The sequence below is a fragment of the Lampetra planeri genome, chromosome 7, assembly GCF_965212315.1.
Source record: "Lampetra planeri chromosome 7, kcLamPlan1.2.h2, whole genome shotgun sequence".
Classification (NCBI taxonomy): domain Eukaryota; kingdom Metazoa; phylum Chordata; class Hyperoartia; order Petromyzontiformes; family Petromyzontidae; genus Lampetra; species Lampetra planeri.
Window position 1 is genome coordinate 11,180,812 of NC_136113.1, and position 16,430 is coordinate 11,197,241.

At 54.5% G+C, this 16,430-nt stretch overlaps 1 protein-coding gene across 1 annotated transcript; it reads left to right on the top strand.

The window, feature by feature from the left end:
• Nucleotides 1-572: 572 nt before the first annotated feature.
• On the top strand, nucleotides 573-13,211 carry LOC144719960 (gremlin-2-like). Its single transcript, XM_078596340.1, has 2 exons — nucleotides 573-782; nucleotides 10,314-13,211. The coding sequence occupies exon 2, from the start codon at nucleotides 10,315-10,317 to the stop codon at nucleotides 10,825-10,827; it is 513 nt and encodes a 170-aa protein (XP_078452466.1). The 5' UTR covers nucleotides 573-782; nucleotide 10,314; the 3' UTR covers nucleotides 10,828-13,211.
• The last annotated feature ends 3,219 nt before the right edge of the window (nucleotides 13,212-16,430 follow it).

Below are 16,430 nucleotides of genomic sequence, written 5' to 3' on the forward strand. Positions count from 1 at the left end.
ACACCAGTGGCGATAATCTGAACCGGTATTGGGCTTCCCCTAGGTCGACTCAGCCTCAAATTAATCTCTGGTGCGATGTGTAAAAATCGCCACGGGGGAGACAAAGGCGGCCGGGCGTGGTGCTGGCCTCCCACCCCCTCGTGTGCCGTGCCGGCCTTCATAGGTGCTCGCAAACAGCACTTGCCCCAAAAGTTTGTTTAGGCTATACGGGCGACCTTTGTCTTTGTCTTTCTGCGTGTATGGGTGCGTGTGTGTGTGTGTGTGCGGTGGGGTGGGGTGTTAAGAGTGTGTGTGTGGCAAGTTAGGGTGTGTGCTGCTGGGGGTGGGGAAAGGGGGGGAGGGTGTGGGGGGGGGGTGTGAAGAGGAGGAGGAGGAGGCGGCGGCAGAGAAGAGGGTCGAGCTTACGAAGTTGGTGGCGATCCTCCGCCCGTGCCCAGCGGAAGCCCCGCTCAGCCCCCCCGCTCAGCCCCCCCCCCCACCGCTCAGCCCCCGCACTTTCCCCCGAGCCGAGCTGTCAGTCAGGGCGCCTCTATAAAGGCGCGTGCTTGCTGGCCGCTCTCACGGCAGTCGCTACTCCGCAGCGGTGACCGCAGGCCCTGGGGCTTCGAGCGCACGGGCGTATTCTTATCCCACACGCCGCACGCATTTGCACTCACGCGCGCACACACAGCGAGAGACACGCGCAAGAGGAGGAGGAGGAGAGGGAGAGAGCGGCACGCAGACAGCAAGCAGCCACTGCTCGGCCACTCGCAAGATCTCTCCGCCTGCCACAGAGACACGAGGTGAGGCGACAACTTGTCACACACACACAACGGGTGGCTAAACAACGCACGTGTTGAGATGTATCGCGTTGGAGCCCTTTCACTGAGCAATGAACGCAAATGAGTCACGCGGTGCCTTAACTGCGCCCGTGCCGTTCGTGCTTTAGCGGGCGCAGATCGGTGCGTTCGTTCCATTGCCGGTTCCCGAGTTTTTGAACCGGTAATCGATTCTGAAAACGGTTACGTGCGCGCGCACACACGTGGCTTCCACTGCGGGGGGAGTCACGTGGCTGCCAGGGTCGTTCCACGCGCGTTCGGGGGTCGTTCCACGTGCGTTCGGGGGTCGTTCGGGGGTCGTTCCACGTGCGTTCGGGGGTCGTTCGGGGGTCGTTCCACGTGGGTTCGGGGGTCGTTCCACGTGGGTTTGGGGGCCGTTCCACGCGCGTTCGAGCTCTGCATGCCGCGCATCGTCCCACGTGCTGCGAGCTTCTCCCGATGCGAGCCTCTCCCAGCATGTGCTGCGAAACGTCGGACAGCACGCGGCGCAACCCGAAAGCACATTGGACATCGAGCAAGTGTCCTGTGTGTGTGTGTTTGCACAAGGTGATCCATTTGTAGTTACCTCGCTGTGCAAATTACAGGGATACATTATAGAGAGGGAACAGGGAAGCCACCAGGACCAACCTAAATACACACAGGCAATGTTCTAACGCTCCCATAGTACAACTTGGTTCAACAGAGCCGCTGGGAGTTGCTGACAGCGCTCAAAGATGACGTGCAAGCTGACGGTCTTCGGAAACCAGTGGGGTATCTCTATATGGATCAGCCTGAACACACGGTTTACGTTTGAGTGGCAGTGAGCCGGTTTTGGGGGCCACTCTGAGAGTAGCCAAAGACGCGCAAGTGAATCATCACAATGACGTCTGTTTCCACTGCTAACATCATCGATGATACAAGTGGGAGCGGTGGCGCTGTGGTTAGCAAACGGCGCTATCGATTCACGGTCACGGCTAACAATCAGCGGCGAGCGAGCGACACGGGAACGGATCGTGGGTCCGTCCACCCTCCCTCCCACCGCTCAACCCCATCCCCTTTAACAACTTGTTGCTGACCAGCGTGGTGAAGTATGGACAAACGACTTCCCATACATGACGTCACGTTCCAATATGAAAGAACAAAAAATGTCCATCGATCCGCCAATGCTACTTTCAGGATAAAAGTCATCGTCATAATTATGATTTAAAACCGGAAGTCAATCCACTGCTGGATGAAGCCACCACCCCCCACTCCGCGTCGGTCTTGGTTTTCGTTAATCGACAGCACGAGTCGCTGCCCGCACGGGAACCCACAGCCTGACCGATGCGTGGTGTCATTGTACCCGAGACTCACAGCAGCATGGCCATGTATCACACGCGTCGTCACGCATCTACTTCCCTATTTAACAACAACAACAGCAATAATAATAATAATACAGAACCTGCATTTGTATTGCCTCCATAATGTAACGGAACGTCCAAGAGCGCAGTTTTATTTGATCCTCGGGGTACTCCTCCTCTGAAGGCAGCGCTCCGTGTGAGCGGCACAAGATGACTCGGGCGCTGGCCACGCAAAGTGCGCGCGAGTCTCTTGGCTTTGTCGCTACGAACCACAGCTGCCAATTGCGCCCGTGGCGGGGACGTGACCACGTAGCTCGTGCCAGGCTAGGTGCACTTTGAGACCACCCTGAAGTGATCGACAGCTCCCGGAGAGAGAGAGAGAGAGAGAGGGAGGGACACGCGCAAAGTCGCTTCGCGTGTTCGCGCTCAGCGGCAAACGCTTCGCCGGCGAGCCGAGGAACGGCAGGACGACACCGAGCTCACGCGACTGCGCCGCGCGAACGGGAAACTTTGCAGAGCACAGGGCCCACGCGATTACTCGGTGACATCGGCGGCGCTGGCGGAGACATTTGTAAAAGCCCCCGAGTTTGAGCGGCCAAACTCTCGCCCTCGGCCTCGTCACGCAACGCCCTCCACCAAGTTGCGCTCCGCTCGGGGTGTTGGAGTCGTGTAAGAGGACTGTGAATGGAGAGGAAGAGAGATCACGGCGCTCGCCGGTCAAACACCTGGCAGTTCACCGGCGTAGATCGGTTCAACTAGGCCGAACTCTGCTGACGAGAACGCTGAATGTCAAAACCGGTTCGGAGTTGTGCTTTGTGTCGAACCAATGCTGCTCATGCGATACACTCGCGGAAGGATTGCTGTACGGATTATAGGATGCGTACACGTTTGTTTTTGTTATACGTAGAGCGACCACATACGGGACGGAGGCGAGTCATTTGTTACATTCTCCATAAGGACGCGAAACAAAAAAAAAACCGGTGAGCTCCTCACTCGCTCATGGTTCGATTCCAGTCCACGGCGGCTAAATTCGACAGAGAATGACCAAATCGTGCGTCGTGCGTTCGCGACACTCGACGGCAAAGTTTAAGGCGCCTTCAGTGGCACGGCTTAGCCATGGCGATGTGCCCCGGTCAACACCGAATGGCCAAACTTGAAAGCCGCCCACGCCACCCAGTTGTATGAACAGCTTCCTGACGCTGTTAACGCAATTGTCTCTTGTTTAGAGATACGATATTCAGTCTCAATAGTAACCCCACACACATGCCCAGCACCGTAACAATGCATCTATGATTTACGGACTTTTGTTAATCCGCTGTTGGATGAATGCTTCGGTTTCGGTAATGAGGGGCTGTTTGGTCATACTTCACCACGCTGGTTAGCGGGGTTGCTGAAGCTCAGCTGGGGGAGGGGGAGGCCACCACCAGGAACGGGTCACTCGCCACTGATGTCAGTCGTGGCCGGGAATCCAACTCGGATGGCACGCAGCGCAGTGCGTTAAGCACTGCCCCACCACTCCTCCCACGTATAACACGTGTAGCCGGATCGGACGACGCGCGGCTAACTTTGTTGTAGCCGTCGCGTTACTTGCAAATGTATAATACGGAGCGACTACACGGTGAGTCGCGATTCGTAAGTGCGCACGTGTGAACGTGCACGCGCTTACACACGCAGGCGCCAAAGAGGCAATTCGCGCGGTCGAGAAGAGTGCGGGGCTTTGTCAGCGCGCGTCATGGCCACCGAGGATGACGGTGACCGAGAGCAACGAGGGAGTGGCAGCCAGGGGATGGAACGCGTCCGAGAGGAGCCCGTCCTCCCGCGGGAGATGGAGCGGCGAAATCGGGTTCGATCGTTGTTGCATCGCTGGATCGCGGGGAATGTGTCGGCGGCTTTGTGGGGGTGGGAGGCCTATTCTTAGGTTTTTTCGGTAAAGTCACGTAGGTAAAAAAAATTAAAATTAATAAAAGTAAAATAAAATAAAAATCACGACGTTTCGGAGGCAACACAAGCTTCCGTCTTCAGGTGGAACCGTCACAGCCACGACTGCTGCATCAAGTTGCTGGACGAAGGTGGGGGGGGGGGGTCCTTCGTCCAGCAGCGAACTGTCCGCGGCTGATAATGAAACCCCACGGTCGCGTTCGCGCTGGAATCACGAGCATTCTTTTTGCAAACCACCGTCTCGCACTCTTCTCGACGTCGCCGATGCGTCTCGCGTCGCCCCCATGCGAGGAGCGACGGCGCATCAGATAGCAGCGGCCTCGGGGCGCCAGAAGATAACGGCCCCGTCGTAAACACGTGCGAGACTCCATAGCCACGGGCACTTCTCGGTCCGCATTCATGCTCCATAACGTGAGCCGACAAGGGCGCTGACGTTCAGGGGACATGCGCGTCGCTTTATCGGTCCACCGCCGCCGGATCAAGGATTTCACCCGCCGTGTTAGTCGTGGGTGTCGTTTGACCATACTTCACCACGCTGGTCAGTGCAGCTGACGGGAGTGGCCAGCCTCAGTTTTAGATATCGCTCGCCACTGAAATTGACCGTGGCCAGGAACTGAACGGGGGCGGGTTGTCTGGTTCATAGTGCAATTGCGCTAATCGCTGTGCCACTGATCCACTCATGAAGATAGCGGGGTGTACTGCCCACGCCCATAGACAGCCTACAGGCATCGATGCCTCTAGGCTGTCTACACAGGCAGCTGTCCACGCCTCTCGGCTGTCTATCGAGGCTGCCCACGCCTCTCGGCTGTCTAAAGAGACAGCTGCCCATGCCTCTAGGCTGTCTAAAGAGACAGCTGCCCACGCCTCTAGGCTGTCTAAAGAGACAGCTGCCCACGCCTGGCCCGGAGGATCTCTAACACCAGCGTCTCTCTGCTCAGTTGAGCGTCGCAACATTTTCAGCACTCGTCTGCATCGGCGGCGCTGAGGCAGTGGTGGAAAAATTCGACATTCCCACGGCGAGGAAATGGTCTCACCAAAGAGCAGCCGCGGTTGATTTGGCACGAGTTATAGGCGCAGTGTTTTTTGTTGTTTGTGTAACGACCGCGGAGGGGCGATTGGCCGAGTTGACCCCGAGTGGGACGCGAAACCCGCGGCCTTCCCAGCACGGGACGAGTGCTCTGAGCGCAGCGCTCCGCGCGAGTTCGCCTCTCGGTCGAACTGATCACGAGCAGCGCTAAGCAGGCTGGAGCCTGTGCCGTGTTAGCAGGCGCTCATGGCAGTTGCGGCAAAAAAAAAAATCCATCGCTGTCCCGCGCTCCCACCTCCACCGACCCACGCTGCCCAGCGTGGTGAAGTATGGCCCAGTGCCCATGGTGCCCCACTGCACGGCCGTGTCGGATGAGAGCTTCCACCAAGACGCCGCCGCCGACCCCGCCGGCGATTCCGCGGCGTAAATTGTTCCACCAAACACCCCCAGCGCGTGGCTGGATTTCATCGCTCCGTCTCTTTGCGGGATGTGACGTGCCCCTTCTCCCCACCCCCACCATCTCGGACGCGTCGCCCGTCCATCGGTGCGGTGCGTTCAATCCGGAAGAGTAGACGAAAGGTCACCGCGGAAGTTTGTCTTTGTTGTTCTGTGTCCCCCGCGTGCGTTTCTCTCTTTTTTTTGCCGCACCCGAAGGTCGCTGCCCCCCCCCCACTTCCCCCACCTCCGACCCTCGGCCCCCGCTCCACGCGGCCGTCGATCGCCACCGCACACGCGGTGATCACTCAGGGCTGCGATTCATTAGGTTCAGCATTAACCCGACGCTCACATGTGTTTTATACTGGGCACAAATAAACCCCTGGCAGAGGAGGACAGAAGGCCGTGGTTTTAGCCGACACCCCCCCCACCCCAATAAGACGCAGCCACAGGGGCCACGTAATTGTGGACAACTCCAGGAGCCAGAGCGAGCGTGGAATTTACAGCCTCATCTGCACTAACGATGGAGCCCCCGCGGTTATATTCAGCCCTGTCAGTGCGACTCGAGATTTTGTGGCAGACTCCCCCCCACCTCCCCCCCCCTGCCTTAAATCTCAAATATTACGAGTCCCTATGACCCCCCCCCCCTCCTATAAACGTTCAACGATCCGCGACCCCTGATGAGAGCTGGACACAGCGAGAGCCGCAGGCGCCACGGATGCGACGGGAATTGAAGCTTCATTTACTCCCCAGACGTATCGTGTACTCGCCGAACAGAGCAGCGTCTTCTGCGTCATTGTGCAGAGCACAAGACACGCAATAAACAGGCACACAATCCGCCCCCTTCCCCACAGCGACGCCAATGGTCATTCAGTGTTGCGTATGCACATTGGACTTCTTTCGCGCCGTACGTAGCCCACCGTGCTCATCGGAGGTGCGGGGCAAGGACAACAAACTCCACAATTCCGGAGTTCTGCGCCGAAACCTGGACCCATGTCTCACGGACAGGGCCCTCGATTAACAGCATCCGGATGTCCGCCAGCACTGGTTCAAGCCAGCCTGACTCCGAGTGATATCCGAGTGAGATCCCGACCTCGCCAAACTCCATACGGCCAGCGTGATGAAGTGTGGCGAAACAACCCCCACAATCGACGTGGAGTTGGGGGATGTCTCCATCGTGCAGTGGATCGGCAAAGTGGTGGAAATTATTACTTATAATGTTTGCGCACATTCAGACGTATGTGTTGACACATATTCAGATGTCATTCCTGTAGACGTAGAAATACGGGGTCTGTTACATGAGACACTGCAACAGCCCACATTGGATGTACCGCATGCACCCCAGTACCCTCCGTTTGCCAATCGACTGCCGGATGAGGTTCCTCTCCTCTTGTGCAGGCCGTGACGGTGTATGTGTCCATACTTCGCCGCGCTGGTCAGTAGGCGGGGGAGGCAGTGCAGGGCAGCCGTGTCGTTGTCGCAGCACTGCCCTCGGCGGCACCACAGCGCCTCCATGTAGCACCTGTTGCGGTGTGTACGGCGTTCGCGCACTCCCCTGGCTCACACCTGCTCAGCTTCCGAGATCTCACGTCGTAACTGGGATCAAATCGCGCGCGTCGTCAATACGGGCGTGCACTTACATCAATGACGTAATTATAATATATATTGGGGGAGGAGGGGGGACACATCCCCCCCCCCCCCCCCAATATTCAAAATTGCTCAAAATGTCCCCCCCCCAATATATTGCTATAAATAGATTTGTGTTTATTTGATTGTGGTTATGGTTGTACTTTATTAATCCCTAATCTTTGCCATTACATACAATGAAAGAAGAAGAGGTAAAAAAGGAAAAAAACAGAGCAGTGTAAAACAATACACTATTAGACATTATTGTAAAAAATTAATGAAAAGTCCATTCCATGTGTTAGTGAATTTTATTATATTCTAGGCAGGAAATGTCAGGAAATTCGTTTTAAAATTGAGATTTTTTTTGATGGAGGGGGATCCCCAGACCCCCTAGAAGATTTGGTCCCCCCCAATGTTGACTCAATGGCTACGGCCTTGACCTACATTATATTTTGTGTTCATTCACACGCTCGTATCTGCAGCCCCGAGACATAGCCAACACTCGACGTTCCCGTGGCCGAGGCCGGTCACATTAATTTGACGACCGCGGCTTACAATGAAGTGGTAATTATTTTATGGGCCCCGGCAGTGATGATGGGCTGAGTCGAACTCTGACCGGGATTTTCATGTTACTCTTCTGTCCACTGGAAGTCAGAGCAACTCTACACAGAGTGATGTAATTCCATTCGTGAGAGTAAATATGTTCCCAGAATAGTGTCAGCTGTGGTCGATGTTCATCTCCATTGTTAGCCTTGATCCAGTGATGCAAATTCAACATTGCTATGACAGGGACGACCTTCAGGCGGTACTAATTTCACCCAGCATGGAGGACAATGTGGACTGACTTGCTTAATCACTGCGTACCTAGCGGCTGCGACGTATGGTTCAGAAATTTTGAAATTGACGGGGAAAAAATGGAACAAAAAACTGAAAAGTGCCCAAAGAAATATGGTGAGATGCGTGATTGGAGTAAGGTAGAGAGACATAAAGAGGAACCCGTGAATTAGAGAGCGCCCGCAAGTGAACAGTGCATATTCACAGACTAACATGATGCATTGTCATTCATATGAGCCCATTACCTCCTCTCTGGTCGTCGAACCTGATTGGCTCACGTTGATGACATCGCCTCTACGCGATTTAAGACCGAAACAGGAATACTATTCTCACATTTCTGGCGAATCGCCTGATGGAGCTGGTTGTAATCACCAGCGAAACGTCACAGTACTCAAGTTGTAAATGTTGTGGGGTTTTTGTTTACTCACCAACTAGTTGCCACGTTTTGTTTACGTGACACACCTTCCTACTTGGCTGCGTCCGGGTGGTGGCGGGTTTAACGACGACAGCACGAGTATTGAACAAACAAACAAAACAACTTTTGCTATGGATAACGGCGTCATTATGACTGTTCAGACAAAGTGAGCGGGGCTTGGGAAGGACGCGTCACGGCCAGATGAGGCGATGGACGATGGGTCAAGGATAGCAACGGAGTGGCAGCCAAAGGAGGAAAAACCACACGGGGACGTTCGCTGCCGAGGAGATGGAGCGATTAGACCGGCGCGTGCGCAGGCCCCAGGTGGATCGTCGCGAGCCGAAGCGAGGACTTTGGGAGGCCTTCATCCAGCAGCGGATTGATCACAGATGGTGATGATGATGATAAGACTGGGAGCCTGCTGCTCCGATTCGCACGGTTGGCTAAGTACGGCGCGAAAGAAGTTCAACATACATTCATACGACGGCGTTTCTCAACCATAGCAATGTGGGAATTTCAGCAATTTCTCAAGATTGCCAAAAGGGATGAGGGCTGCCTCCATGCGCATATTAGCATCGCCACTCTGGATTTTCATTCAACACTGTGTACAGGTACAGGCCTTGGTCGCTCCACTGCTGGATGATGATGATGTTGTGGTGAGGTCACAACCTAATTCAGATATCTCCCGCCACGGATGTCTGCCGTGGGCAGGAATCAATATTAGATCACCGGGTTCATTGGGGAGTGAACGGCTAACCACTGTGCCACAGCTCCCACACATTTTTATGGTAGCAATGTGGAATTCCCCCCATTGGCTCAGAGCAGCCAATAGAGATCAGCTCTGAGCCACTCACTTGTGGACAGGGAGACGCTGTGACCTACACTCGTATAGTGAGTGAATGATTCATGGTTCATCAGTCACTCTCGCCATGGGCGTAACGCAGTCGTTCACTAAACCCTGCCTGCGTAAACACGCGGCTCAGTGTGTGCGTTTGCATATCGGGTTGTATCATATGACCGTTTAGCTAATACTTACTCAACTAATGATTGGTTCCGTTATTCGCCGAATCAAACCACACGAAAATAGTTGCAAAGAAACAGGTCTCACATCTGTCTACCACGCGTGCCGCTGGACGGGAGATTCTGAGCGGGGCTTGGTGACATTATGGGCATCAATAACTTTGTCACGTTGGACGTGGCGGGCGGGGGTTTCCCGTCTTCGGGAGGGAGGATGGCAGTCACCATTTTGTTTAAGTGAAATTTGTTTTATTACATTGTTTTTTGTCGACTTATTGACTATAACCGTCCCAGCTCTCTCGTGCACTTTGCACATTCACACACACACACTCACACATGTTGTATACGGTCCAGTGAATATACATAAACCCCCTTTGACCAAGTTCAAGTCCTAACCCCGGTGCAATACAGCACGGTGGCAATTGGAATCTCAACCAGGTCTCGCCTTCCTCTCGGCAATCATAACCCCCCCCCACCGCAAATAATTAAGTTGGAATACACGCAGCAATCATCGCCACCAACTGCGACAACTTGGCAGGACCCTCCTGAGGATAGAGGGGGCATGAGAAGCTGTCTCGGGTGTGGACCAATCAACTTCAAGGACAGTTTTTTGTTTGCATTATGACTGCAGGTATTGTGGTCTATGCAAACATGACTCCTTGTAAAAAAGGTGTCAGTTGTGTGGCCAGATAAAAGGGTAAAAAACCAATTATCATATTTTTTACTGGCAAATGAGGTTCCAATGGTGGCATGAGACTCATTGAGGTTTTCGTGGGTAAAGCGAGCGACGGGATAGAAACACCTCGACCCTCTTGGCTGTCTCGGGGACTAATCGGCTGATGCGGTGCGGTGCGTGCGGTGCGGTGCGGTGCGGTGCGGTGCAGGATGTCCCGGCGTGCCCTGCTCACGCTCGTGCTGCTCTGGAGCCTGGGGCTGGCGCTGGGCGCGGCGCGCAAGGCGCGGGTGGTGCCCCAGGGCGCCATCCCTCCGCCCGACAAGGAGCGGCCCAACACGTCCGACGCGAAGCCGACCAAGGCGAGGGACAAGCAGATCCTGGACTCGAGCCACGAGGCGCTGATCATCACCGAGCGGCGCTACCTGAAGCAGGACTGGTGCAAGTCGCAGCCCCTGCGGCAGACCATCACCGAGGAGGGCTGTCTGAGCCACACCATCATCAACCGCTTCTGCTACGGCCAGTGCAACTCGTTCTACATCCCGCGCCACGGGCGGCAGGGCGAGGAGGACGCGTTCAAGTCGTGCGCCTTCTGCCGTCCGCAGAAGATCATCTCCACCGTGGTGGAGCTGCAGTGCCCCGACCTGCAGCCGCCCTTCAAGCTGAAGCGGGTGCAGAAGGTGAAGACGTGCCGCTGCACGGCGGTGGACATCAAGGACCTGTGAAGGACGACGCGAGAGGGCCTCCCTCCCCCCCGCGATGGCCCCACGATGGTGGACAACGCGCTCAAATATGTTTTGATCCCTCTTGTTTTTTTTTATATACGGCTATTTATTTGATTTTGCTCGAGCAGCGACTGATGTATTTTTCTACGCGTGCGAATGCTGCGACGTATATATACTTTTTTTTTTTAAATTCCTCCCAGCGCCTCTACAGTTTCCGTGCCGGATAATAACGTCTGGCTGCACACAACGACGACGATCCCCAACGGAACGGCCTTAGCGGACTGCTGCGGCGAGTGCTGTTAGCGAGCACCTATGAAGGCTGGGCACGGCACACGAGGGGTGCGTGGCCAACACCAACGCCCGACCGGCCTTTGTCTCTCCCAGTGGCGATGTTCTTACACACCGCACCAGGTACTCATTTGATGCTGAGTCGACCTAGGGGAGGCCCAGGACCGGTTCAGATAATCGTCACCGGCGGTGTTGGGCCGTGAGCGGGAAATCGAACTCGGCTCGCCGGGTTCGTAGCGCGGTGGAGCGCGCTAACCGCGACACTACTGCTCCCCTAGCACACAACAACAACAACACAACAACACAACAACAACACAACCCGTTGGCCACCTGTGGGAGTGACTGCGGCGCGTGCTGCCGAGTGCCGAGTGAACGGAACCAGCTTCCAGTTGGTCGTGTGCGCAGCAATTGTCAACAGAAGGGGGTTTCCTCTCCACGATCCGTCTGCCGGAACGGTCGATGTCTGTTTTAATCTCTTGTTCCGCAAACTGGTTTGGTCGGCACCGACACGTCCCGTCTCCAGAGTTGTCATCGTCACCAAAAAGATGAAGAATGTGGACCGGCTATGAGAGATGAAAAGTTGACAATCTTACGAATCTTGCTTTGTTTCCTATGATTCCCGCAACGCGAGGTGGAACACTCGCTCACGGTCAACATCCTGTACAGACACGTGGTGAGTTTGGAGACATAATAAACTTTGCTGTACAATATATAGTCTATATATATAGATGATGCTGTATTTATAGGACAATTGCGTTGCTCACTGACAGCGTATACTATGTTTATAAATGTATATTGCGGTGTTTAGACATCATTATAAATATATTTTTTTCTAGCATTCCCTAAGTATCGCCAAAGATACATCGACCAAATGCACGCGAGCATCGACTTTGTAGTTATTTCTTGACTTAAAACTTTCGCGACTGCGGGAATTGATATTCTATGGGGTTTTCGGTAAAGCCACGTAAATAGAAAAATAAGAAAATTATCGCGACGTTTCGATCGCAACGCAGGCAATCCGCATCAGGCGAGATAGCTGTCGAGGCAGGAGAGAATCTATGTTATCACCTGATGACGATTGCTTGCGTTGCGATCGAAACGTCGCGATAATTTTCTTATTTGTCCATCTACGTGGCTTTACCGAAAGACCCAAATAATTATTCGTAGTTAGCAAAAAACAACCCCCCCTCCCCCCCCCCCCAACATCGATGTTGGCAATTAAACAGCGCGCCAGGGTCATCGCCAGCGGCGTGGTAGTGGTCGATCGCCTTGCGATCGGAACGCTGTGACTAACAACATCTCAGCTAGGAGGGGGGATGGGGGGAGAATGAAACCAACTTCTGGATCGAAGGCCTCCCCCCAAAGCCGTCCCCATCTCTCCGATCACCGCGATGTCAACAATCCACCCACCCAGCGCCCGCTCATTTCCATCGCTCCGTCTCCTCGGACGCGTTCCGTTCCCCGGCTGCCTGCCACTCCGCCCGTCACCGTCCCTTCTCTCGGCCGTGACGAGTGCTGCCCCGAGCACCCCGCCACTCCTCCTCGTCACACTTCGAGTGGTGATGTCATTCGCCTGCGTTCGTCCTCGGAGCCCCGTGACAGGCAGAGTCAATGGGGGGGGGGGTGCTGTGGATGGATTCGTGCTCCCACCGTGGGAGTTTGAAACATTCGCCGTTTGGCTCGGGAAGCTGATCAACAGCGGAAGAGGGGACCCCCCCTACCACCCCCATGCTTATTCGAGCAGGGAGAGAGAGAGACACACACACACGGATGGTTGCGATTCGCATCGTACGGGCTAAGAGTAACCCGCGTTTTAACATGAGTCGAAATTTTATCTTTGAATCGAGAAATCAGCTCGGCGTTCGCAAGACGCGTATTCGCGGTGCGCGTGTGCTGCAAATGTGTTGGGAAGTGTTTGTAAATTAAAGGAGACGTCTTATATCGCATCGCGTATTTAGCTTTAAAATGGTTCCGTATGGGACACCGGTACACGGAGGGGTGCGTTCCTCCTCGCGACTGTCTGGCTGTACAACTGTACCCTAATTATTTAAAGCCCAAATACAATAAAGCTGGCGAAATGCGGTTCACACACACAACCTGCGTGAGCTGTGTCTGCGTGTGTGCGGCTGACTGCGGGGTCGGGGAGCGAGACGTGTAGCGGTCAGCGCGCCACAAACCGGGCAAGCCGAGTTGGATTTCCACTCACGGCCACCAACGCCATCTGAACCGGCGCCGGGCCTCCCCTAGATCGACTCAGCCTCAAAATGGGTAGCCGGTGCCGTGTGTAAACATCGCCACTAGGGGAGACAAAGGTGGCCGAGCGTGGTGCTGGCCACCCACCCCCTCGTGTGCCGCGCCGGCCTTCATAGGTGCTCGCTAACAGCACTTGCCCCGACAGTCTGTTGAGGCTACACGGGGGATCTTTGCCTTTGGTGACTGTGGGAGCGCGAGGGATGGCCCCCGCGAGCCGCAGTGGCCTCGGCACCTTCCGCGCACGGCCCGAGAGAAACCAAGGGGGGCCCATGCACACCAACCTCGACATTCACACGCAACAACTCGTGACATTTACACTGCCGACAATGATTAATTTTCACAACGGAGATTTCACGAGCCGCTTTGCTCTCCCCCCGTCTCTCTCCACCTCCACCCCAACTCCCACTTGCTGCTGCTGCTGCCTCGGTGGTGAGCAGCACAAGCAGAGGTCGTCTGTTCGATTCGATCTCCAGGCGCGGCAGTTGAAACACGTGTCTTAAACGCTCGCCCCCCCCCCCACCACCGCACCCACCGCCTCTACCCAGCGGCATACATGGGTACACAACAGTTTGTCGACCGACAAGTCGCATGTGGTGGAGTAAAGTGTGGGTACTCCCAACTCTTTCAAGATGCATGGTCGGTGGGGAAGAGTAGGCCAAATGTCCTCTGGGGGGGGGGGGCTCTCTGGAGGTGTCTCTGGTGGAGGCTCTTCCACCAGCAGTCGCGTGAGCGAGCAATTGCAGGGCTGCGCTTTCACTTTTAAACTGAACGATAAATGCAACTTTTATATGATTTGGGTCTTTCGGTAAAGTCACGTAGATTGGTTCAAATTAATAAAAAGAAAATAAGCAAAAAACTACAAAATTTCGATGACAACACAAACGATCGTCATCCTTCTCATTAATTTGAACCTATCTACGTGACTTTACCGAAAGACCCAAAGAATATGAATTCCTGCAGTCACGAAAGCTTTAAGTCAAGATGATTTAAACTGAATTATTTTCATTTTAACAGGCAAGGCCCAGTGAGCTATGTAGCTCTTTATCAGAAGCGACATGGCCACAAGTGATAGCACCTACGAAATGGCTTACCGTGTGGACATTTATACCTGCCCACATATACTCTAAACGCGCGTACATTCTAAATGTGGAGGCAAAACCGGAGAAAAAAATCCACGCGACCAAGGAGAGAACACGCAAACTCCAAATATACAGCAAACGTCAGGGTCGAGATCGAACCCACGACCTCCTGCATACCAGGCGAGGTAGTTAACATCTCACCGCCGTTGCACCCCTTAAACAAGCCCCACGTGTGATGGCTGTGGCAACACACACACACATAGTGGATTCCCAACGAGACGTCTGTGAGTTCGAGTCCTGATTTGAGTGTCGACCCAGCCCATCATCATCATCATCTCCGAGGTGAATACAATGAGTAGCAGTTCGTGGAGAGTCAACTGTGGCCCTACCGTGGAGTGATTTTCTGTTCTCCTGCCACGGGAAATGCGGAGACCGCGGCCACCGTCTCAGGGCCGTCAATGCGAACTGGCAGCACCACTCAGTGAGTGGTCATTTGGGCAGCGAGATACCTTGGGCTAGTAGTCCTCAACCTGTTTAATACAAACAAATAACAATGAATAAAACAATAATACAATCGTTTGTAACGAGCACAGATTTGGCGAAACGTCGTTCGACCGCGAACTCGGGAGGCCCGCGGCTCCTCTAGTATTTGTGTCATCAGCTGAGAACTCTACTGACCAGGACAGGGCCTCATGTACAAGAGTGACCGGAGCCTTCAGCCCGACTCATCAAGCTCGAGTGAGTTACTGCCACATGATAGGAGCAGCCACGAAGAAGCGGCGCTCAGCCACGACCAGTCCGGCATCTTGGGGACGATGAACAATCAAGACGACTGCCCCCCCCACCCCCTTGCCAGGTTAATCAGAATACAATACACAGCGAGAGAGAGAGAGAGAAAGAAAGATCATCGACGACTTGAGTCAATATGCATGCGTTTGTTTCGCGCGTGTGTATTGATGTGCTCAGTGTTACCACGTCGCGTGTTCGTGGGTTCAGTGTGTGTTGGGCTTTGGTTTCACGTTGTGCGTTTTAACGCTGCAACGTGGCGCCGACGTTTCCCGCACGAGATTTCTCCTGCACGGTGACCATGCCGCAGGCTTGAGAGCCGCTGCTCTGCACTTTGAATGCTGAACGCTGCCGCGACTCTTTGGTCAGTGGGAGCGCCGTGCCCGGTGGGGGTCACGTGCTCGTTGGGGACCACGTGTCCGGTGGGGGCCAAGTGTTCACCAGGACGGTAAGAATATTAATTCGGGTGAACTGGACCCAGCGGCATCACCCCATCGCCTGCTGAGGCTGCACAGTTCAGTGACAAGCCGACAGTGGCTGTCTAACGCAAGAGTCTCGTCGAGTCGCGCCATGGAAATGTGGAATGCTTTTTTTCTTCTCCTCGTCGCTGGCTTAGGACCACCGACGGTGACATTCACGGTCTCGGTTCTCGATCGGGTACGGCAAAACATTTCACCTTTTCAAAAGAAACCTTAAATGAGTAGCGGGGAGAGACAAATGCGGCCGGGCGTGGGGCTGACCTGGCCACCCAGTCGCGCTCCCTTTTCATTTTGTTTAACGAGACCAGGCAACGTTTCCCCTCCCCCATCGCCTCTTTGCCCGATCTCTAATAATTATTCATCAACTTGCGCGTTGCAGGCCGCCGCACGCTTTGCCCGTTGGGCCCCGTGCCAGGCAACCGCGTGATGAATAAAATAAAACAACAACAACAACTCAACTAAACCCTCGAGTTTCTCGTAATCTGGGACCCGTGCCTCGGTTGGCCGATCGTTGTGAATACACTTCTCACGTTGAGTAAGAGTACACTGCACTCAAACGGTGGAACAAGAAGTCTAATGCGGAGTGTGTGTGGTCTATTAATACCCTGTGGTCGATCCTCTCGTCTCACTTGGTGCTCTGTTTACAGCGATGTAAGGAGGACCGCAAACGGCTGGAATCACGGGTTCCATCCCTACCCCCCTCCACTCTCCTCTCGCT